General features: G+C 44.9%; 1 protein-coding gene across 3 annotated transcripts in view; it reads right to left on the bottom strand.

Annotated features, from left to right (window-relative positions):
- The window catches only part of NAGA (alpha-N-acetylgalactosaminidase), a 101,411-nt gene that overhangs the window by 20,886 nt on the left and 55,099 nt on the right, over positions 1-25,426 (bottom strand). For 2 of the 3 annotated variants that reach the window (XM_063934311.1, XM_063934310.1), the window contains exons 2-6: positions 23,502-23,679; positions 12,849-13,023; positions 9,914-10,091; positions 9,365-9,459; positions 8,441-8,602 (exon numbers count right to left, since the gene is read on the bottom strand). In XM_063934311.1, the coding sequence (XP_063790381.1) occupies positions 8,441-8,602; positions 9,365-9,459; positions 9,914-10,091; positions 12,849-13,023; positions 23,502-23,656 (765 nt within the window). In that variant the 5' untranslated portion in view covers positions 23,657-23,679. Of the gene's footprint in view, positions 1-8,440; positions 8,603-9,364; positions 9,460-9,913; positions 10,092-12,848; positions 13,024-23,501; positions 23,680-25,328; positions 25,360-25,426 lie in introns of those variants that run through there. The other variant, XM_063934309.1, reaches the window with a different exon arrangement.

The following is a 25,426-nucleotide window of genomic DNA, read 5'->3' as shown; positions in this document are numbered from 1 at the left end:
TGGGTGGGCTCGGAATTCTTAGCCTTTTCCTCGCACCCCCAGTTGCGGGAGAATGTGAAGGAGGAGCTGTTGACGGGTCACGTTCCGCTTGACTTGACAATTTTCTCACCAGCAGGTCTTTGAACCTCTGCAGACTTGTGTCTGCCGGAAAGAGAGATCCAAGGTAGGTTTTAAATCTAGGATCGAGCACGGTGGCCAAAATGTAGTGCTCTGATTTCAACAGATTGACCACCCGTGAATCCTGGTTAAGCGAATTAAGGGCTCCATGCACAAGTCCCACATGCGTAGCAGAATCGCTCTGTTTTAGCTCCTCCTTTAATGTCTCCAGCTTCTTCTGCAAAAGCCTGATGAGGGGAATGACCTGACTCAGGCTGGCAGTGTCTGAACTGACTTCACGTGTGGCAAGTTCAAAGGGTTGCAGAACCTTGCACAACGTTGAAATCATTCTCCACTGCGCTTGAGTCAGGTGCATTCCCCCTCCTTTGCCTATATCGTAGGCAGATGTATAGGCTTGAATGGCCTTTTGCTGCTCCACCATCCTCTGAAGCATACAGAGGGTTGAATTCCACCTCGTTACCACCTCTTGCTTCAGATGATGGCAGGGCAGGTTCAGGACTGTTTGCTGGTGCTCCAGTCTTCGGCACGCGGTGGCTGAATGCCGAAAGTGGCCCGCAATTCTTCGGGCCACCGACAGCATCTCTTGCACGCCCCTGTCGTTTTTTAAATAATTCTGCACCACCAAATTCAATGTATGTGCAAAACATGGGACGTGCTGGAATTTGCCCAGATGTAATGCACGCACAATATTGCTGGCGTTGTCAGATGTCACAAATCCCCAGGAGAGTCCATTTGGGGTAAGTCATTCTGCGATGATGTTCCTCAGTTTCCGTAAGAGGTTGGCAGCTGTGTGCCTCTTCTGAAAAGCGGTGATACAAAGCGTAGCCTGCCTAGGAACGAGTTGGCGTTTGCGAGATGCTGCTACTTGTGCCGCCGCTGCTGTTGTTGCTGCGGGAGGCAATACATCTACCCAGTGGGCTGTCACAGTCATATAGTCCTGAGTCTGCCCTGCTCCACTTGTCCACATGTCCGTGGTTAAGTGGACATTGGGTACAACTGCATTTTTTAGGACACTGGTGAGTCTTTTTCTGAAGTCTGTGTACATTTTCGGTATCGCCTGCCTAGAGAAATGGAACCTAGATGGTATTTGGTACCGGGGACACAGTACCTCAATCAAGTCTGTAGTTGCCTGTGAATTAACGGTGGATAACGGAAACACGTTTCTCACCGCCCAGGCTGCCAAGGCCTGAGTTATCCGCTTTGCAGCGGATTTAGTGGTCAGTGGACTGCTTCCGCTGTCATCCAAAGTTTTTGAACTTGTCACTGACTTATGATGAATGCGCTGCAGGTGATGTATAAGGGAGGATGTTCCAAGGTGGTTAACGTCATTACCCCTACTTATTACAGCTTGACAAAGGCAACACACGGCTTGACACCTGTTGTCCGCATTTGTGTTAAAATAATTCCACACCGAAGAGGTGATTTTTTTTGTAATTTGACCAGGCATGTCAATGGCCATATTCGTCCCACGGACAACAGGTGTCTCCACGGGTGCCTGACTTAAACAAACCACCTCACTATCAGAATCCTCCTTGTCAATTTCCTCCTCAGCGCCAGCAACACCCATATCCTCATCCTGGTGTACTTCAACAGTGACATCTTCAATTTGACTATCAGGAACTGGACTGCGGGTGCTCCTTCCAGCACTTGCAGGGGGCGTGCAAATGGTGGAAGGTGCCACCTCTTCCCATCCAGTGTTGGGAAGGTCAGGCATCGCAGCCGACACAATTGGACTCTCCTTGGGGATTTGTGATTTAGAAGAACGCACAGTTCTTGCTGTGCTTTTGCCAGCTTAAGTCTTTTCATTTTTCTAGCGAGAGGATGAGTGCTTCCATCCTCATGTGAAGCTGAACCACTAGCCATGAACATAGGCCAGGGCCTCAGCCGTTCCTTGCCACTCCGTGTCGTAAATGGCATATTGGCAAGTTTACGCTTCTCCTCAGACGCTTTTAATTTTTATTTTTGGGTCATTTTACTGAACTTTCGTGTTTTGGATTTTACATGCTCTCTACTATGACATTGGGCATCGGCCTTGGCAGACGACGTTGATGGCATTTCATCGTCTCGGCCATGACTAGTGGCAGCAGCTTCAGCACGAGGTGGAAGTGGATCTTGATCTTTCCCTATTTTAACCTCCACATTTTTGTTCTCCATTTCTTAATGTGTGGAATTATATGCCAGTATCAATAGCAATGGCCTACTACTATATATACTGCGCACAACTGAAATGCACCACAGGTATGGATGGATAGTATACTTGACGACACAGAGGTAGGTAGAGCAGTGGCCTACTGTACCGTACTGCTATATATTATATACTGGTGGTCAGCAAACTGTGCAAAACTGAAATGCACCACATGTATGGATGGATAGTATACTTGACGACACAGAGGTAGGTAGAGCCTTCTGTACCGTACTCCTATATATTATATACTGGTGGTTAGCAAAATTATGCACTGTACTCCTACTATATACTACAATGCAGCACAGATATGGAGCGTTTTTCAGGCTGAGAACGTATAATACTGGTGGTCACTGGTCAGCAAAACTCTGCACTGTACTCCTCCTATATAATACTGCTGGTCCCCAGTCCCCACAATAAAGCAGTGTGAGCACAGATATATGCAGCACACTGAGCACAGATATGGAGAGTTTTTCAGGCAGAGAACGTATAATACTGGTGGTCACTGGTCAGCAAAACTCTGCACTGTACTCCTCCTATAATACTGCTGGTCCCCAGAATAAAGATATTTGCAGCCGCCTGAAAGTTCTGAAACAAAGTGAGAGGACGCGAGCCACATCCTCTCACTATCATTTCCAATGCACGAGTGAAAAATGGCGGCGACGCGCGGCTCCTTATATAGAATCCGAATCTCACAAGAATCCGACAGCGGGATGATGACGTTAGTGCGCGCTCGGGTTAACTGAGCAATACTGGAGTATCCGAGTATGCCTCGGACCCGTGTAAAATGGGTGAAGTTCGGGGGGGGGGGGTCGGATTCCGAGGAACCGAACCCGCTCATCACTAATTATTATTGGTATCTAACCAATTACTCAGTTTCCTATGGCATAAGTTTACTATCGAATGAACCTTTACTGCCATCTCTGTTAATGCTTACATTTTCAATAAAAACTTTATGATTGGAAAAAAAAAGTTGGAGGTAGTTTAGCTTTGTACAGGAGGTCAGTGAGGCACACCCTCACTGACCTCCTGTACAAAGCTAAGCTAACTCCTTTTTATTCACCTCTGATTTTTATTTACTAAAGTTTTTTTATATATAAATTGTAACATTTTTTTTGTCTCAAGATACATGGTAAGGTGCATACACACAGTGAGATAATGTCTATGCCCGATTTTCACTTAGCAATTTCTCTGGAATTCCCCAGAGCCCAGAAGCACTGATTTTGACTATCTGTACTTTCCATTTTGACTATGTACAATGGGTCTACTACGTTATGCTGGCGCTCGGGATCCCGTCACCGGGATCCTGACCGTTGGCAGCATGGTTAGAGCAAAAGAGCCCCTTGCGGTCTCACTGCGCTCGCCACGCTGCGGGCACGGTGGCGCTAAGCGCGCCACGCTATTCATTATCCCTCCAGGGGCATCATGGACCCACCAAGACGGAGAATAGTTGTCGGAATGCTGGCTGTCGGGATCCCGGCATCGGTATGCTGAGCGCTAGGATCCCAACAGCTGGCATATCAAATGCCTCCCTGTACAATTTTGACTAAGTGCCAATTTTGACTATATAGTCAAGATTGACTTGTCTGCACAGTCTATCTAGCCTTGTGATACCGACCCCATGGGAGCGCGCATAGGATCGAATCGGGATCGCAAGGTGGCTAACACATTGCGATTTGCACTAACTTTCCTTGCGACTTTGACTGTATAGAAAGCAAAGATCTCACCGTGTGTACACACCTTAAGGGCTACCTGATCACTTCTTATAAACCTTTTATGTAGCATTTTTACTCATTATAGTCTATAAACACCAGTGGTTGCGAATACCCCATCACACTAACAAATAAATCATATATATATATATATATATATATATATATATATATATACAGACAAAGGCAGTCGGCACTCGCAAATTAGACTTCAACAGCCAGCCTCCGTGCTACATTCAAAAAAAGTCCATGCAGTATTCCAGAAAAGAATGGCACTGGAGGCAATAATCACCATAAGTATAAAGTGTATTTAAAGCAACAGCTGTTTCAGGGCAGGACGCCCTTTCCTCAAGCAATAACACCAAGAAGTTAGACAAAACATTTTGTCTAACTTCTTGGTGTTATTGCTTGAGGAAAGGGCGTCCTGCCCTGAAACAGCTGTTGCTTTAAATACACTTTATACTTATGGTGATTATTGCCTCCAGTGCCATTCTTTTCTGGAATACTATATATATATATATATATATATATATATAATTTATCCAATATGCTAACTGCTGTATTTATAACTGCCTTTCCTCTCTGGCTTTGCTGATTAATAGGTTCACGAAAAGAGTCTAAAGGGGAATTCTTAATTACATACTAACAGCGGTATTCATTCTAGGTGGCTTAGGTCTTTTAAAGTCTGCTCTACCGATTAAGATGCAAGTGTTTGAGAGAGGTTAAAGTTTTGGGAAACAGGTTTCTAGATAAAGACTAAACATGGAAATAATGGATGACGTACACTGTATATGCCTCTGTAATTAGTAGACATTCAGTCCTCAAATTTATCATAGTACTATTCACCTGCTTGTAAATGTAAACAAATGTGGACTAAACACTGATCATTCTGGAAAATCCACTTTTAATGACAGTCCATGTATTAAACCAGAGTACTTTTACAATTTCCCAAAAAAACAGAGAGCAATCCGTCAAGAACTTTATAGCTCCTAGCAAGGTCACTTCGGGTGAATATACAATAGACAACCACTTTGTAACAGCTATATAACAACATTAAAAGTGGCAAACTCATATAATTGTGGCACTTGTGGATTAATTATACACAATAGTAATTATTATGTCACGGATTTGTTTGGCATACACAAGCTGAATATTTGCGCACCTAGGACCTGAGTTGCACACAATGCCAATGTTCACGTAGTTGAGCTCACTTTTGCTATTGTGTGTACAAAAATCACAGCGCATTCTTTACACTGTGTTTAGGAAATCAGCCCCTAGATTGGGATTGATTCAAGTTTCGCTGTGTGATTGTTAGTTGCGTCTAAAAACGCTCACAGTGGGCGTGCACATTCAGACACACGCTTGCACACCAGGGAAAGTTGCAGACGTCACTATAGCGAAAGACATCAAAGAGTTTGCAGCAGCATGCAGCTCAGACTGTTTACTTGTGACTGACCGGGTGACTTGTTATATTGCTTTGTACTTTTGCTACCTGAATTTGGCCCATATACACAGCTCTCCTGCATGTCAGTAGGAACCCAGTGAGGCCTATGCATGGACCTGCTGTGATAAACGTTACTGACAAATCCTTAAAGAAAAGGGAGTATTTTTTTTTTTTTTGTCAATGCAGAAAATAGGAGCCACACTACTCCTGTGTTTTCTCATGTGAGCCTTCTGTCCACTTAGCATAACGCGAGTTACACACCCAGGCTTTGAAAACATCCTTGAGGATATCCTGGAAAATATGTATAGTTACAATATCACCTCAGAGCTCAGCCTCTTATTTTAGGGCCATGTGGTGTGTGAGTGTTTTAGGACAACTGTGCTGTCTTGTAATAGTGAGCCTGACCAGCGATGCCTACCAGTTCTATAAACTGCAATTATTCTTCCATTGTAAAAACAAAGGGGGTAATTCCAAGTTGATCGCAGCAGAAATTCTGTTAGCAATTGGGCAAAACCATGTGCACTGCAGGGGAGGCAGATATAACATGTGCAGAGAGAGTTAGATTTGGGTGTGGTGTGTTCAATCTGCAATCTAATTTGCAGTGTAAAAATAAAGCAGCCAGTATTTACCCTGCACAGAAATAAAATAACCCACCCAAATCTAACTCTCTCTGCAAATGTTATATCTGCCTCCCCTGCAGTGCACATGGTTTTGCCCAATTGCTATCAAAAATCCTGCTGCGATCAACTTGGAATTACCCCCAAAGAGTAGGCACATAACACCACATAGGCCAATTGTGTTGCACTTATTCCAAGCAAAATGACGATTTAGACATCAGCAGGAATGGCTTCAGAGCTATATTGTATGAATTGTTTTTTTGTTTTTTTTAAAGAAACTTCAGTTTTATCATATATGTATTAGTACCAAGATCAGTATGAAATACCTACAATCAAAATTCCAACGGTCAAAATCCCGACAGCAATTGACCGACGGTCAAAATCCCGACAAGGTCAAAATACTTACAAGGTCAAAATACCAACATTTAAAATACCGACAAGGTCAAAATACTAACATTTAAACTATCAGCAGGCCAAAAAGTCGACATACATTTTTCATTGTTTTTTTTGTGTGTATGCAGACATAGGTTGACATGGACACCATGTAAGTGTACCGCTGCGCTCGCCATGCTTCGGGCACGGTGCCTTGCTGCGCTCGGCACACTATTATATTCCTCCTCCAGTTCCACTGGGATGGTAAAGTATGAACAAGTCGGTTTCATTAAAAAAAAAATCAGGAAAAACGCATGTCGACTTTTTGACCTGTTGACATTTTAGATGTCGATATTTTGACCTTGTCAGGATTCTGACCGTCGGTCAATGGTTGTCGGGATTTTGATTGTAAGTAAATTGACTGTATCCCTTAGTACCAGTTAACTAATGGTTAATATACTTTTTAGATTGTACAGCATTTATTATTTTATTAGAAGATATAAATTAATCTGACACTTGAAATCATGTTTCTAGTGTTACCATAACTATTTTCATTCTGTTGCTGTAGCATTATTTCAAAAAATTACTTTTTCTGTCAATAGGTTGACATGGAAAAGGGTCGACATGAGTTTTTCAAATTTTTTTTTACTTTTTCCACTTTACAATCCACGTGGACTTCAATTGGGAACGATAACCTGTGCCGAGCGCAGCGGTGGCGGATCGAGGCACCTTGCCCGAAGTGCGAGGGGACACGGTGCACCAATTGGGGTTCCCCGTCACTTTACGAAAAAAACGACACCAAAAACAGTCAAAAAACTCATGTCCACTTTTTTCCATGTCGACCTATTGAGCATGTCGACCTATAGTGGTCGACCTAATGACCCATACCCTGGGAAATCCACCACTGGATGTAATCAGCGTGGGCAGAGAGCTGGTATAATCAGCTTGGACACCACCACACCATACACAGTATGCACCTTTATTAAAGATCCTATACAATAGCAATATGGACAATGTCATAGTAAAATGTGAAAAATGCTGATCAGGGTGGCACCAAGTAGGAATTCTCTCTCTGCAGCATAAGAAGAGAAAGCGGTTTCCCAACTGAACCCCCAGGATACAGGGAATATTCACTCTTTGCTGCCTGAGGATGCAACCAGATGCTGTGAACTGCAGCAAGTTTTAGGTGAGACTTTATGCTTTATTCTTATTCATTATATTTCCATTTAATGATATTGTGACAGTTTTCTGAACAAATTAATTACCAGTATTACTAATTACAGATGTGTCGTATACATCTTTACACACGATGTATGGTGCAGCACAACCTATAGCAGTGGGAGCGTGCATACGCTACCCATACAGCAGCAGGGGGAGCCGGTGGAGGTAGCGGGAACAGGGAGCTATTGGAGGAGATACAGTAGTGGGGAGTGATGCTCTTGCTACTTATAACTGTGAAACAGGGGCCCATTGGAGCATGCACGTTCCCGTTACCTATAGCTTTCAATGGGGAGCCGGAGCTGCAGCACTGGGATACGCTCCCACAGCAACAACGTAGGACACACCTGTAGCTCTTTTACATGAGTAAGGGATTGTTAAATCCATGTTTTCCCAAACTCCGTCCTCAAGGCACCCTACGTTTTAAGGATTGACAGATGGTATAATGAAACCTAATGAAGTGCTACTTGAGTCAACTGTGCGTAAACATGTATATACTTAAAACCTGGACTGTTAGGGTGCCATGAGGAACAAGTTTGGGAACCACTGGTTTACTCACATCCTACAGTGAGTTACATCCCCCAATTCATTGACACTGTTATGGTTTATTATCATTTCCCTCTCAGTGATGGATATACCTTCTATTATAGTAAAATATATCACCTTTACCAGTGTATCTCAAGCACAAATATTTCACGTTTTTTTTTATTTATTTTCTGTTGCAATGTTGTCTTATATACAGTATTGCGCGAGATAAAGCAAATGAAGGTCTACACACCATGTCAGGATCGTTCCATCTGCCCGGGCCAGCAGCAGGCTGTAGTACATCCTGATTCAGGGCAAACCACTCTATGATATTAAGCACACTCTCCCAGGAATCCTGGATGTCACCATAGTTCCTCCACATGTTACAGATGCTGCCCAGCAAAGTGTAGTTCACCTGTTCAGACATAAGCATGAGATTTGTTCCTTCCAAAACTAATCATACATACATTCACACTGCATTGTAAATCTACAGCCATGCTTCAGTAACTGGACATGGAAACACCTATGTAAATGAGGGACACCAACCATACCAGGCCAATTCAGATTTGAATGCAAGACAGCTGCAACTACACTTGAACTGCAAGCATGTAACTAAATGTATCTATGTGACAGCACCACCCCGACCCATCCACTTGTGGAAATAGCCATCATCATTATTAGCACTCACTTACAGCAATCAGTCTCTAGACATAGGCCTCAATTCGGCAGTAAGTGAAGAAGCAATTGAGATGAATAATACTATATCACCCGTAGAAGTATGCGCTTAGCTAGGAGCATGCACAGTGCAGTAAAACACAAGATCTATCTGCAAAATCAACTTGAGTTCCGCCCTTAATCAGCCCTGTTGAGAGCAAGCGTTTCCACACAAGTGTGGCGGATATATTAATTAAGATAATTTGCATACAAACACCAGGCTGTCCTGATTGGTTGTTATTATTATGACTAGCATGACATCATGGGGGATCTTGGTGACATAAATAGAGTGGTGACTGTTGGCAGGAACTTCAATAACCATGCTAGATCAACTCGCTAATTGCGTATAACTTCCTATTCATTTTCATTATATTGGAGCTTTCATTTTTGATGCCCGCTACTACGTATCATTAATCACAATATACCTAGTAAAAAGGAAATGTAATGTAGTGTAACAGCTCACCTGAGGAGGAAGGCCACCTTCATATGCAGGCCAGCTACAGGAATACAATATCGGCCTCCCCGTTGCATTCAAAGCTGCACTCATTTTAGGATAACCTGGATCAAAGCAATACACACATACAGTATACTAATAAACAGCTGTGAAAAAATGCATCATCCAATAAATGCACATGGATTAAGCTACAGTATGTATTGACTCATTATACAAAAAGACTTAGTACAGAAACATATTTGCGTTATCAATACAGTTTTCTGCTAATACAATATTATGTAAAGTCATTCCTAATGTGGGAGGGCCTGTAGCCAAACCAATTCCAGATCTAAGATACAGTACAAATCAATCTGTAACAGTCACTCTGAGTGGGAAGCCAACTAATTAGAGCTCTAATGCTTTACAGCATATGAGGAAATTAATGATATTATGCCATGGCTGTTACTTCATCTCATGTGTTAGCTATGCACTAATAAAGAGTTAATGTGATAGCCTTTATCAACTGGATGTATAGATGGCAATTCATCAGAGAAATAAATGACAAAACAGGAATCAGACCTAAAGCTTTATCTGAGGAGTTTGAGTAGCAGCCATCAAATTTTAACATGTCCACTTCCCATGACGCAAATGTCTCGGCATCAATCTTAATAGTGTCCAGGGTGGTCCCAGGATAGCCGCCACACGTGTAGTTACCCAAGTCACCATATATTCCCAATTTCAGGCCTCTGGCATGAAGCTGCAAGAGAAAAAAATGGTTTCCATCTAGATCACTACTACATTTCTCAGCATATATCTAATACATAATCATGTCCATCACCTCAGACACCCACTCCTAGTGGCGACCTCAGCAATATATTGTGGAAAGTAACTGTGGGAAAGAAAATTAATGTCTTGTAGGGTTTAAGGCACGATATCCAGTCTGTTATAAGACTTGTATCCATTATCCAGAAAGCTAACTTTTCTGTGAGAAACACATTTCCACGTATAGCTTTCAGCTCTCTTGAGGAAACAAGTGCAGCAGAAACTGGAACAGGGGAAGCGAGTGGCCATACACTTAAGAGGAAATAAAAGTGACTGCTGGACAATGTTACAGTCTCTGTCATGCAGCCTATGAGGAGTATGTTGCTATGTAGGTATATTTCAGAAAGAAACTTGACTAAATCTAACAAAACCTCCCCACCCCTCCCCTCATTAACCGATGATATCTCAGACAGTCAGCCCCCTCCTCATGTCGACCCTCGGTCACTGAGAGATTACCTGTGCTGAGGACTTGCATGGTCCCCCCCATACCACATTTGCTTACTCTATCGGAAGCTGCAGCCCCGGAAGGGTATGTGGCTCGCCTGCATCCTGCCTGCTTCCTAGTGAAGCGGGCAGGATGATGATAAAAGCCTTGAAAATGTAGTGATGGTCTTAAGATAGCAGGGCTAAATGGTATGATTGCCATCATTTAGCCCCACCCCCTACCTGTGGAACCACAAATCGCGGCCATTTCCCGTTCTTGGGGACGGGGCCTTATAATATCCCAGGCCAGCCCCGCTCCCCGTAGTGACATGCTGCGTCTCCTCTCCGGTCTTCTCTCAGAGTGGAGAACTTAGAAGTAGGCAAGTATGCACTAAAGGCGTGCTACTACGGTTTTCTAAAAAGAGTCACTGAGCAGATGTTGGGGGAGCTGTGGGTCAGGACCACCATCTTGTGTGAGGGTATTTTCAATGCCAGTGTCTAAGAGATTAAGTACATTCACTGAGACTGGAGGGGGGGAGGTTCAGGGGAAATTTGAGGAAAAATAACTTCACAGAAAGGGTAGTGGACAAGTGGAATAACCTCCCATCAGAGGTGGTAGAGGCTAAGACAGTACAGCAATTTAAACATGCATGACATAGACATAAGGATTTCCTTACAAAGAAATAAAGCTCAAATAAGGTTTGAGATAAAAATATAGTAAAAATAGGAGCAGACTAGATGGACCAAGTGGTTCTTATCTGCCGTCAAATTCGATGTTTTAAGTACACACTGCAGTGCAATAGAACTGGGAATGGCTCAGTGAGAATCAGTTATGGTATGGCAGTGTGTGAGACTTTCAGAGATGTGGAGAACTGTCTGTCAAGGTGACAAAGTGACAATCTTGCAGAGTAAATGTTGGTCAAACTGACTCTCCAAGTACTTATTCGTTTGGACAGAGTGTGCCTCTATACCAGGCATTCCCAACCTCGGTCCTCAAGACACATTAACAGCTAACAGTGCAGGTTTTAGTGATATCCAGGCTTCAGCACAGGGTAACTTCTCATTTGCAGCATAGTCTATAGCAGGCATTCCCAACCACGGTCCTCAAGGCACACCAACAGTGCAGGTTTTAGTGATATCCAGGCTTCAGCACATATGATTAAATCAAAATAACTGAGGTACTAATTAAGTCACCTGTACTCAAGCAGGGATAGCACTAAAACCAGGACTGTAATAGGACCTACACACTGGGCGATAATAGTCAAAGATATGAACGATCTCGTTCATTAATGAACGAGATACCGTTCATATCTTTGAGTGTGGAGTCACCAGCGATGAACGATGCGCGGCCCCACACTCGTTCATCGCTGGTGCCCCGTCGGCTGTGCATGCAGGCCAATATGGACGATCTTGTCCATATTTGCCTGCACTTCTATGGAGCCGGGTGACGGAAGGAGTGAAGAAACTTCACTCCCCCCGTCACTGCTTCCCCGCCGCCGGGTCGCCCGTATCCGCCGTCGGGCAGCTCAGCGGCGGATCGACAAATGTGTAGGGCCCTTTATTGTGCCTTGAGGACCGAGGTTGGGAAACACTGGTCTATAGTATAGCATATAGTGCCTAATATAGAGTTGATCGCAGCAGCAAATTTGTTAGCAGTTGGGCAAAACCATGTGCATTGCAGGGGAGGCAGATGTAACACGTGCCGAAAGTTAGATTTGGGTGGGGTGTGTTCAAACTGAAATCTAAATTGCAGTGTAAAAATTAAGCAGCCAGTATTTACCCTGCACAGAAACAATATAACCCACCCAAATTAGGCATACCTAGAATATTGTATATTGTTTGTGTTTAAGGGAATATGTGTTTCTGTTGCTTCTGCAACTGCACCTATGTATTTTAAGGGTGTGGATCATAGGGTCGACAGTGACTAGGTCACTAGACACCTGAAATAGGTCGACAAAGTCATTAGGTCGACATTGGAAAAAGGTCGACGTGAGTTTTTTATATTTTTGGGTGTTGTTTTCTTTTTTTGTAAAGTGACTGGGAACCCCAATTTGTGCGCCGTATCCCCTTGCATGGCTTTGGGCAAGGTGCCTTGCTGCACTCGACACAGGTTACTATTCCCAAACGTAGCCCACATGGATTGTAAAGTATGAAAAAGTTTTGAAAAAAAAGTGAAAAACTCATGTTGACCTTTTCATTTGTTGACCTTTGCCACGTCAACCTAAGTGCTGTCGACCTAAAGACCGGATCCCATATTTTAAATACTCACATAGTCAGCAAGTGCTTTAATACCACTAGGAAACCTGTCTGGATCAGGCTGGAGTCGGCCTTGAGCATCTCTTTCCTTGAGAGACCAGCAGTCATCAATGCTGATGTAAACATAACCAAGTTCCCGCCAGCCACTGTCAGCCATTTTATCTGCCATGCTCTTGATCAAATGTTCACTAGAAATATAAATAAATAAAATAAAAAAATAATATATATATATATATATATATATATAAATATATATATATATATATATATATAAAAATGTATAATAATAAAATTTCAGCTATAACAACCTTGAAAGTAAATGCTACTGGAAGGCATGTGTGTGTGTGTGTGTGTGTGTGTGTGTGTGTGTGTGTGTATGTATATATATATGTATATATATATATATATATATGTATATATATATATATATATATATATATATATATAATTCCAATGACGGTCGCATTCACATCTTCAAAGAGACAACAACTGGGGTGTCCACTCTAATGCCAAAGCATTGTATTAATAGAAAAAAAGTAGAGGCACTCTCCAGATTTTATAAACATGCAAAAAAAATTCTCATTTTATTGTGATATACGTTACATGATCCGGCTAATATCCATATAGTATCCAATATCCAAATGGATACTATATGGATATTAGCCGGATCATGTAACGTATATCACAATAAAATTTGAATTTTTTTTGCATGTTTATAAAATCTGGAGAGTGCCTCTACTTTTTTTCTATATATATATATGTATTAATGTATATATATACACTGCTCAAAAAAAATAAAGGGAACACTAAAATAACACATCCTAGATCTGAATGAATGAAATAATCTTATTAAATACTTTGTTCTTTACATAGTTAAATGTGCTGACAACAAAATCACACAAAAATTATCAATGGAAATCAAATTTATTAACCCATGGAGGTCTGGATTTGGAGTCACACTCAAAATTAAAGTGGAAAAACACACTACAGGCTGATCCAACTTTGATGTAATGTCCTTAAAACAAGTCAAAAGAGGCTCAGTAGTGTGTGTGGCCTCCACATGCCTGTATGACCTCCCTACAATGCCTGGGCATGCTCCTGATGAGGTGGCGGATGGTCTCCTGAGGTATCTCCTCTTAGACCTGGACTAAAGCATCCACCAACTCCTGGACAGTCTGTGGTGCAACGTGGCCTTGGTGGATGAAGCGAGACATGATGTCCCAGATGTGCTCAATTGGATTCAGGTCTGGGGAATGGGCGGGCCAGTCCATAGCATTAATGCCTTCGTCTTGCAGGAACTGCTGACACACTCCAGCCACATGAGGTCTAGTATTGTCTTGCATTAGGAGGAACCCAGGGCCAACCGCACCAACATATGGTCTCACAAGGGGTCTGAGGATCTCATCTCTGTACCTAATGGCAGTCAGGCTACCTCTGGCGAGCACATGGAGGGCTGTGCGGCCCCCCAAAGAAATGCCACCCCACACCATTACTGACCCACTGCCAAACCGGTCATGCTGGAGGATGTTGCAGGCAGCAGAACGTTCTCCTTGGCGTCTCCAGACTCTGTCACGTCTGTCACATGTGCTCAGTGAGAACCTGCTTTCATCTGTGAAGAGCACAGGGCGCCAGTGGCGAATTTACCAATCTTGGTGTTGTCTGGCAAATGCCAAACGTCCTGCACGGTGTTGGGCTGTAAGCACAACCCCCACCTGTGGACGTCGGGCCCTCATACCACCCTCATGGAGTCTGTTTCTGATCGTTTGAGTAGACACATGCACATTTGTGGCTTGCTGGAGGTCATTTTGCAGGGCCCTGGCAGTGCTCCTCCTGTTCCTCCTTGCACAAAGGCGGAGGTAGCGGTCCTGCTGCTGGGTTGTTGCCCTCCTACGGCCTCCTCTACGTCTTCTGATATACTGGCCTGTCTCCTGGTAACGCCTCCATGCTCTGGACACTACGCTGACAGACACAGCAAACCTTCTTGCCACAGCTCGCATTGATGTGCCATCCTGGATGAGCTGCACTACCTGAGCCACTTGTGTGGGTTGTAGACTCCGTCTCATGCTACCACTAGAGTGAAAGCACCGCCAGCTTTCAAAAGTGACCAAAACATCAGCCAGAAAGCATAGGAGCTGAGAAGTGGTCTGTGGTCACCACCTGCAGAACAACTCCTTTATTGGGGGTGTCTTGCTAATTACCTACAATTCCCACCTGTTGTCTATTCCATCTGCACAACAGCATGTGAAATTGATTGTCAATCAGTGTTGTTTCCTAAGTGGACAGTTTGATTTCACAGAAGTGTGATTGACTTGGAGTTACATTGTGTTGTTTAAGTGTTCCCTTTAATTTTTTGAGCAGTGTATTATATATATATATATATATATATATATATATATATATATATATATATATGTATGAGAGAGAGAGAGATAGCAAATCCAAACGTCCCGGCACTCCTTTGACCCATCTGCGTCTGTCTGTGCTCCAGTTCCCTTCTAAAGGGGATTGCACCCCTCAATATGCAGATAATAGATAATAGAGAAAGGCGGCACTCCAGAAGCTTCACAACCAGCAGATATCACCACAAGTGTTTATTGACACATATCGATGTTTCGTGGCCAGTTGCCCCTTTCTCAAGACATAGTACATATGCATAGTTAAAAGAAGAGGAATATTGAACTGTAAAACAATTATGAGATCCACCTGCAAATTACAGCATAGCAGACACAGATTATCTATATTACCCTATTCACGCTGCACAAATAACCTGGTATTGACCCGGTACTTTGCAGGGTCGACACGGGTCGCTGTGTGGTGTGAACAGGGTCACTCTTGAATTCCCGGGTCACCTGAGCCGGTAATTCAACTCAGGAATAAAGAAGGGTTTTTCTCAGGTTATTACTGGGTCAGGCGTAGTGTGAACGGGTTACCCGGGTCGATGCGACCCAGTACCCGTTCACAGCAAAGAGAGAGGCGGCACTGAGATGATCTCATCTCCAGCGCTGCCTCCGCACCTGCCCTCGATGACAGCTCCATCCCCGCCCCCAATGGCAACCCGACCCGGAAGCCAGCTTGTAAGGGTCCAATGCTGGATTGCACCCGGGAAGGACACGTTTCCAATTCCCGGGTGCGATCCGGCAATTGCAATCTGAACAGGGTCTAAGAAGGATATCTAAACACTGGCTACTGTATGTACATTTTGTGCACCTCATCATCAGTCAATTCATATTTACATTTTGATACGTCTTATATATTCATTTACTAATCGTACATCTGCTATATTTGATTTATTGTTGTATTTAATAATAAGATTTTACTTACCGATAAATCTATTTCTCGTAGTCCGTAGTGGATGCTGGGACTCTGTCAGGACCATGGGGATTAGCGGCTCCGCAGGAGACAGGGCACAAAAATAAAAGCTTTAGGACTAGGTGGTGTGCACTGGCTCCTCCCCCTATGACCCTCCTCCAAGCCTCAGTTAGGATACTGTGCCCGGACGAGCGTACACAATAAGGAAGGATTTTGAATCCCGGGTAAGACTCATACCAGCCACACCAATCACACCGTACAACTTGTGATCTGAACCCAGTTAACAGTATGACAAACGTAGGAGCCTCTGAACAGACGGCTCACAACAATAACAACCCGATTTTTTTGTAACAATAACTATGTACAAGTATTGCAGACAATCCGCACTTGGGATGGGCGCCCAGCATCCACTACGGACTACGAGAAATAGATTTATCGGTAAGTAAAATCTTATTTTCTCTGACGTCCTAGTGGATGCTGGGACTCCGTCAGGACCATGGGGATTATACCAAAGCTCCCAAACGGGCGGGAGAGTGCGGATGACTCTGCAGCACCGAATGAGAGAACTCCAGGTCCTCTTTAGCCAGGGTATCAAATTTGTAGAATTTTACAAACGTGTTCTCCCCCGACCACGTAGCTGCTCGGCAGAGTTGTAATGCCGAGACCCCTCGGGCAGCCGCCCAAGATGAGCCCACCTTCCTTGTGGAATGGGCCTTGATAGATTTAGGCTGTGGCAGGCCTGCCACAGAATGTGCAAGTTGAATTGTGCTACAAATCCAACGAGCAATCGTCTGCTTAGAAGCAGGAGCACCCAGCTTGTTGGGTGCATACAGTATAAACAGCGAGTCAGATTTTCTGACTCCAGCCGTCCTTGAAATATATATTTTCAATGCCCTGACAACGTCCAGCAACTTGGAATCCTCCAAATCGCTAGTAGCCGCAGGCACCACAATAGGCTGGTTCAGGTTGAAACGCTGAAACCACCTTAGGCAGAAACTGAGGACGCGTCCGCAGTTCTGCCCTGTCCGAATGGAAAATCAGATATGGGCTTTTATACGATAAAGCCGCCAATTCTGACACTCTCCTGGCTGAAGCCAGGGCCAGTAGCATGGTTACTTTCCATGTAAGATATTTCAAATCCACCGATTTGAGTGGCTCAAACCAATGGGATTTGAGAAAATCCAAAACTACATTAAGATCCCACGGAGCCACTGGGGGCACAACCGGGGGCTGTATATGTAGTACTCCTTTTACAAAAGTCTGGACTTCAGGAACTGAAGCCAATTCTTTCTGGAAGAAAATCGACAGGGCCGAAATTTGAACCTTAATGGACCCTAATTTGAGGCCCATAGACAATCCTGTTTGCAGGAAATGTAGGAATCGACCCAGTTGAAATTCCTCCGTCGGGGCCTTCCTGGCCTCACACCACGCAAAATATTTTCTCCAAATGCGGTGATAATGTTGTGCAGTCACCTCCTTCCTGGCTTTTACCAGGGTAGGGATGACCTCTTCCGGAATGCCTTTTTCCCTTAGAATTCGGCGTTCAACCGCCATGCCGTCAAACGCAGCCGCGGTAAGTCTTGGAATAGACACGGTCCCTGCTGAAGCAGGTCCCGTCTTAGAGGTAGAGGCCACGGATCTTCCGTGAGCATCTCCTGAAGTTCCGGGTACCAAGTTCTTCTTGGCCAATCCGGAGCCACGAGTATCGTTCTTACTCCCCTTTGCCGTATAATTCTCAGTACTTTTGGTATGAGAGGCAGAGGAGGAAACACATACACTGACTGGAACACCCACGGTGTTACCAGAGCGTCCACAGCTATTGCCTGAGGGTCTCTTGACCTGGCGCAATACCTGTCCAGTTTTTTGTTGAGGCGGGACGCCATCATATCCACCTTTGGTTTTTCCTAACGGTTCACAATCATGTGGAAGACTTCTGGATGAAGTCCCCACTCTCCCGGGTGTAGATCGTGTCTGCTGAGGAAGTCCGCTTCCCAGTTGTCCACTCCCGGAATGAACACTGCTGACAGTGCTATCACATGATCTTCCGCCCAGCGAAGAATCCTTGCAGCTTCTGCCATTGCCCTCCTGCTTCTTGTGCCGCCCTGTCTGTTTACGTGGGCGACTGCCGTGATGTTGTCCGACTGGATCAACACCGGCTGACCCTGAAGCAGGGGTTTTGCCAGGCTTAGAGCATTGTAAATCGCTCTTAGCTCCAGTATATTTATGTGAAGAGACATCTCCAGGCTTGACCACACTCCCTGGAAGTTTCTTCCCTGTGTGACCGCTCCCCAGCCTCTCAGACTGGCATCCGTGGTCACCAGGACCCAGTCCTGTATGCCGAATCTGCGGCCCTCTAACAGATGAGCACTCTGCAACCACCACAGAAGAGACACCCTTGTCCGTGGAGACAAAGTTATCCGCTGATGCATCTGCAGATGCGATCCGGACCATTTGTCCAGCAGATCTCACTGAAAAGTTCGTGCGTGGAATCTGCCGAATGGAATCGCTTCGTAAGAAGCCACCATTTTTCCCAGGACTCTTGTGCATTGATGCACAGACACTTTTCCTGGTTTTAGGAGGTTCCTGACAAGTTCGGATAACTCCCTGGCTTTCTCCTCCGGAAGAAACACCTTTTTCTGAACCGTGTCCAGAATCATTCCCAGGAACAGCAGACGTGTCGTCGGGGTCAATTGAGATTTTGGAAAATTCAGAATCCACCCGTGCTGTTGCAGCACTACTTGGGTTAGTGCTACTACGTCCCCCAGCTGTTCTCTGGACCTTGCCCTTATCAGGAGATCGTCCAAGTAAGGGATAATTAATACGCCTTTTCTTCGCAGAAGAAACATCATTTCGGCCATTACCTTGGTAAAGACCCGAGGTGCCGTGGACAATCCAAACGGCAGCGTCTGAAACTGATAATGACAGTTTTGCACCACGAACCTGAGGTACCCTTGATGTGAAGGGCAAATTGGGACATGCAGGTAAGCATCCTTGATGTCCAGGGACACCATAAAGTCCCCTTCTTCCAGATTCGCTATCACTGCTCTGAGTGACTCCATCTTGAACTTGAATTTTTGTATGTACAGGTTCAAAGATTTCAGATTTAGAATAGGTCTTACCGAGCCGTCCGGCTTCTTTACCACAAATAGTGTGGAATAATACCCCTTTCCCTGTTGTAGGAGGGGTACCTTGACTATCACCTGCTGAGAATACAGCTTGTGAATGGCTTCCAATACCGTCGCCCTGTCTGAGGGAGACGTTGGCAGAGCAGACTTTAGGAACCGGCGAGGGGGAGACTTCTCGAATTCCAACCTGTAACCCTGAGATACTACCTGCAGGATCCAGGGGTCCACCTGTGAGTGAGCCCACTGTGCGCTGAAATTCTTGAGTCGACCCCCCACCGCGCCTGAGTCCGCTTGTAAAGCCCCAACGTCATGCTGAGGGCTTTGCAGAAGCCGGGGAGGGCTTCTGCTCCTGGGAGGGAGCTGCTTGGTGCACTCTCTTACCCTTTTCTTTGCCTCGGGGCAGATATGACTGTCCTTTTGCCCGCTTGTTATTATAGGAACGAAAGGACTGCGGCTGAAAAGACGGTGTCTTTTTCTGTTGGGAGGGGACCTGAGGTAAAAAGGTGGATTTCCCGGCTGTTGCCGTGGCCACCAAATCCGATAGACCGACCCCAAATAATTCCTCCCCTTTATACGGCAATACTTCCATATGCCGTTTGGAATCCGCATCACCTGACCACTGTCGCGTCCATAAACTTCTTCTGGCAGATATGGACATCGCACTTACTCTCGATGCCAGAGTGCAAATATCCCTCTGAGCATCTCGCATATAAAGAAAAGCATCCTTTAATTGCTCTATAGTCAATAAAATACTGTCCCTATCCAGGGTATCAATATTTTCAGTCAGGGAATCCGACCAAACCACCGCAGCACTGCACATCCATGCAGAGGCGATGGCTGGTCGCAGTATAACACCAGTATGAGTGTATATACTTTTCAGGGTAGTTTTCAGCCTCCTATCAGCTGGATCCTTGAGGGCGGCCGTTTCATGTTTTGATAAGCGTGTGAGTGCCTTATCCACCCTAGGGGGTGTTTCCCAGCGCGCCCTAACCTCTGGCGGGAAAGGATATAATGCCAATAACTTCTTTGAAATTAGCAGTTTTCTATCGGGGTTAACCCACGCTTCATCACACACTTCATTCAATTCCTCTGATTTAGGAAAAACTACAGGTAGTTTTTTCAGACCCCACATAATACCCCTTTTTGTGGTACTTGCAGTATCAGAGATATGCAAAGCCTCCTTCATTGCCGTGATCATATAACGTGTGGCCCTACTGGAAAATACGTTTGTTTCTTCACCGTCGACACTAGATTCGGTGTCCGTGTCTGGGTCTGTGTCGACCGACTGAGGTAAAGGGCGTTTTACAGCCCCTGACGGTGTCTGAGACGCCTGGACAGGTACTAACTGGTTTGCCGGCCGTCTCATGTCGTCAACTGATTTTTGTAACGTGCTGACATTATCACGTAATTCCATAAACAAAGCCATCCATTCCGGTGTCGACTCCCTAGGGGGTGACATCACCATTACCGGCAATTGCTCCGCCTCCACACCAACATCGTCCTCATACATGTCGACACACACGTACCGACACACAGCAGACACAGGGAATGCTCTTATCGAAGACAGGACCCCACTAGCCCTTTGGGGAGACAGAGGGAGAGTTTGCCAGCACACACCCAAGCGCTATAAATATATAGGAACAACCCTACAGAAGTGTTGTTTCCTTTATAGCAGCTTAATATATCAATATCGCCAAAAAAAGTGCCCCCCCTCTCTGTTTTTTTACCCTGTTTCTGTAGTGCAGTGCAGGGGAGAGTCCTGGGAGCCTTCCTCGCAGCGGAGCTGTGCAGGAAAATGGCGCTGTGTGCTGAGGAGATAGGCCCCGCCCCCTATTTCGGCGGGCTCTTCTCCCGGTGTTTGTGAGACCTGGCAGGGGTTAAATACATCCATATAGCCCCAGGGGCTATATGTGATGTATTTTTAGCCAGAACAAGGTATTATCATTGCTGCCCAGGGCGCCCCCCCCCCAGCGCCCTGCACCCTCAGTGACCGCTGGTGTGAAGTGTGCTGACAACAATGGCGCACAGCTGCAGTGCTGTGCGCTACCTCATGAAGACTGAAAAGTCTTCTGCCGCCGGTTTCTGGACCTCTTCACTTTTCGGCATCTGCAAGGGGGTCGGCGGCGCGGCTCCGGGACCGGACTCCATGGCTGGGCCTGTGTTCGATCCCTCTGGAGCTAATGGTGTCCAGTAGCCTAAGAAGCCAATCCATCCTGCACGCAGGTGAGTTCACTTCTTCTCCCCTAAGTCCCTCGTTGCAGTGAGCCTGTTGCCAGCAGGACTCACTGAAAATAAAAAACCTAATAACTTTTTCTAAGCAGCTCTTTAGGAGAGCCACCTAGATTGCACCCTGCTCGGACGGGCACAAAAACCTAACTGGGGCTTGGAGGAGGGTCATAGGGGGAGGAGCCAGTGCACACCACCTAGTCCTAAAGCTTTTATTTTTGTGCCCTGTCTCCTGCGGAGCCGCTAATCCCCATGGTCCTGACGGAGTCCCAGCATCCACTAGGACGTCAGAGAAATATTGTTTCACTGACACAGATTAAACTAGTTAATTTTTCTTAAATGTCCAGTTTATTAGTCCCTTTAGTAAATTAAGGGGTATATTCAATTAGCGTCGGATCCATTCCAACATGCATTTGTCGGAATGGATCCGACAACCCCTATTCAAATCTCATCTCAATTTCGACTTTTTCAAGTCAAATTGAGATGAGGGACCCAGAGGAGGAGAGGGGGGGAGCCGTGGGGAGACCAGCGGGGACAGCCGCCGGCAGACGGAGGAGATCAGCGCTACAGTAGCGCTGCAGCAGGATGTCACACAGCCGCCCGACCTCACGGCAATGTCTACCCGGCTCCAGCAAGTGTGACCTCACTTGCTGGAGCCGGGTGGAAGCTGCCGTGAGCGGCGCGGCTGTGTGACATCCTGCTGCAGCGCTGTGCGGTAGCGCTGATCTCACCTATATGTCCGCGGCTGTCCCCCGTCTCCCTGCGGCTCTCCCCCCTCTCCTCCTCTGGGTCCCACATCTCAGTCTGACATTTTTTTACGTCGGACTGAGATGGTCGAAAAGGGACACAAGCACGTGGCTTGGCACCTATTCCGCCAATCCACGTGCTTTTCGACACGTCGAATTCATCGACTTGTCGAAAAATTTTGGGTTATATTGAATAGGTCGAATCATGATTTGACCTTAAAAAGTCGAAAACTGTAGTCTTTTCGACAGACGGCAGCTTTCGACTTCATTTGAATATACCCCAAAGTATGTTAACTACTTATTGTTAGGGTAATACATTTTAGAGTACTGAAGATTATTCTACACATACTGTATATAGGGGGGTATTCAATAAGACCCATAAGTTTTTGGGCACGAAAAATGGGAGGGGGGTTTGATTTGTGTTTATGGGGTTTTTTGTGGTAATTTTTTCCCCCCAAGCTATTCAATCAGCCCTTGTTTTTTCTGCCCATTTCATGTGAAAACACATAGGATCTGCAAAAAATCAGAAATACTGGTTTTGCTTGACTGACGTTAACAATGTTCAATAGCTTTAGTTTTCACCTTAAAATCTAAAGATGATGTACAAGAAAGTATGCCCCATGTGTGTGCATGCAGTCACTGACAAGAAGCAAACTATATCATTCAGTGGGTATGAACGATATAGTTTGCGGGAGGATCTTGCACGATGTCACATCTGATGTACCATAGGCAAGTATGTACCCAGCCTAAAAGTCTGCGTGTGTCTAGCAAAATGAAGCATGAAGAATTTGTTCATATTGTGATCAGAACTTTTAAGTTTAAGGCCAGTGTCAGGGGTTTCTGATCTTCAACAAGCTCCTACACTATCATATAGAGTAAGCTTCAGTTTATTTCAGGGTGCGGTTATTGGGGGTCAATGGAAAATTCATTAAAACATCTGAATATCAGATTTGGTCCTGAATCAGGCAGTGATTAGGGAAGAGTTCAAAATATGTTGAATTCTTTTTCAGGCTATATATTGCGTGGCTGAAAAACACCTAGGCCAGATTTATCAAGCCTTGGAGAGTGATAAATTGGACGGTGTTAAAGTACCACCTAATCAGATCCAGTCATATGTTTGAAAAATGACAGCTGATTGGTTGGTACTTTATCACCGTGCAATTTATCACTCTCCAAAGCTTGATAAATCTGGGCCCTAGTCAGCATATCATCATTATGAGTCAGCCTAATGATACACGTGTGATTTACAGACAGACTTACCTAATACAATTCTCTGGGTCAATTTTGCAGTCAATGTTACACCTGTAGCGCTCCCATGTCATCCAGCCCATTGGCGGAGTCCTGACTAAACCATTGTCCAAACATGAGCAGAGAGCAGGTAGGGCAAGGAGCACACCCAGAGATACAAAATGCATATTGTCCAGCCAGATTCCGAACCCTGTTATGGAAAAATATACATACGGACACATCAGAAGTAGTTTTATATGGTATATAAATATATGCGATACTTACAGCTATTTCAAACATTGCGACATCCTGTAATTTAGTAAGTCACAAACAAACATTTGGGTGTACAATATTCCTCTAACATAGGTTAGATGTAGCACATGTCTTCATATGCATTAATGTCAGACAGAGACTGAGGCAGGAATCTGCAGGACTCTAGTCACTGCAAAATGCTGAACGCATCAAACATTTACGTCCACTGTGGATGAGAAGTTGCACATCAGGACATCTTGGATAATCAGTAACTGGCCCTAGCAAACCACAAAGCACAGACATCTTCCTCTTTCTATATGAATGTTATGTCTGCCCGAAAAGACATTTTAATTTTCCAAAGAAAACAATGTTTTATTCATTTGATTTAAAGTCAAGTAAGTACAAGGTTATGCTTTGACAATGGAATATCTCTATTTCAGTTGCTTCCTGCTGCACAGTGCACATAGAGCCATTTCATCCAACTGTCCCCATATAAGTGACTTGTGGTTACATTTCTGTTTTTATTCATTACTTTTCAATAAACAATACAAATATTACTTTGAAAGGTTTGTTGTTGTAATTACATATCATATGTTCTGCATCCAAAACGTATAAACACACTAGCCTTTATCAGTAATACTCAATACTCATGGAGATAAATGTCCCCCCCCACCCCCACTACTGTGTGCCCAATGTATGCTCACGGCCAGACAATGGTGCAGCACCCCCTATTCATCAGCCCCCCCTGCTGCAGCTGATCTCTGCACAGGGAAGGGGGGGGACAGAGACTATGTTCCCCCTTCTAGCACCTTTAGTTTAGAAGCATGTGCCCGAGTGCCGTTCGCGCTGGATTCTGGGGTGCAATTTTAGGAGTGATGCCAGCGGACACAGACCACAGCATCACTCCCTGGGGTGCGTAGCAGCAAATCCATTCTGCCCATATGCTTATTTCTTCCATATAAACTTATGGGATATGACATGGTGAAGTAACGCACTCCTGGCTGCGGTCGCATCTCATACGTTAGTGTCCGGGAACTGGTTAAACTCAATTTTGGGCAAGAGGCCATTATAATAATAACAACTGTATAATAACTATGGCCTGGAATAATATTGTCAAACAAACCTCTGAGCAGTGACGACACCTTGTTCGGTGACACCCAATGCGGCCAAAAGGCGCAGGTTACATCACGCCAGGGGTGTGTGTTTGGGCTGCCCCCGGAGAGAGTGCTTGCATTGCCGACGAAGATGTCATAGTGCAACATGTGGCTCCCAGTTACTGCAGAGGTGACGGTATTTTGGTGTCACCCCCTGGAAGGGTGACACCCAGGGGTGATTCGCACCCCACTAGTGACGCCTTTGCCTCCGTGTGTAACAAACTCAGTATTCCTTTGTACATCTTTATGGAGAACAAGCGGCTCTATATAATTTGTGAGCAAAAATAATGTACAACAAACACGAATGGGTCTATTTATCAGAACAGCTAAAAGGATTTTGCCCTCTGTTCTGTATTTAGCAAACAGTGTTGCACTTAGCTTTCCTCTGTCTGGTACTGTATCATTTATGCTGAAGTTAGTGGTACGGTCCCTATTGCCGGTATTGGGAACTCACCGTTAGTTGGAAGCATAATGCGCAGATGACCATTGCGCATGGGCATTGATCCTTAGCCCGTCGCTGGTAATGGTTGGCTGCCAGCAAGACAGAAGAAT

This window comes from Pseudophryne corroboree, chromosome 7 (genome assembly GCF_028390025.1).
Source record: "Pseudophryne corroboree isolate aPseCor3 chromosome 7, aPseCor3.hap2, whole genome shotgun sequence".
Taxonomy (NCBI): domain Eukaryota; kingdom Metazoa; phylum Chordata; class Amphibia; order Anura; family Myobatrachidae; genus Pseudophryne; species Pseudophryne corroboree.
The sequence above is the reverse complement of the archived record's forward strand: the minus strand, read 5'-3'. Positions and strand labels throughout refer to the sequence as shown.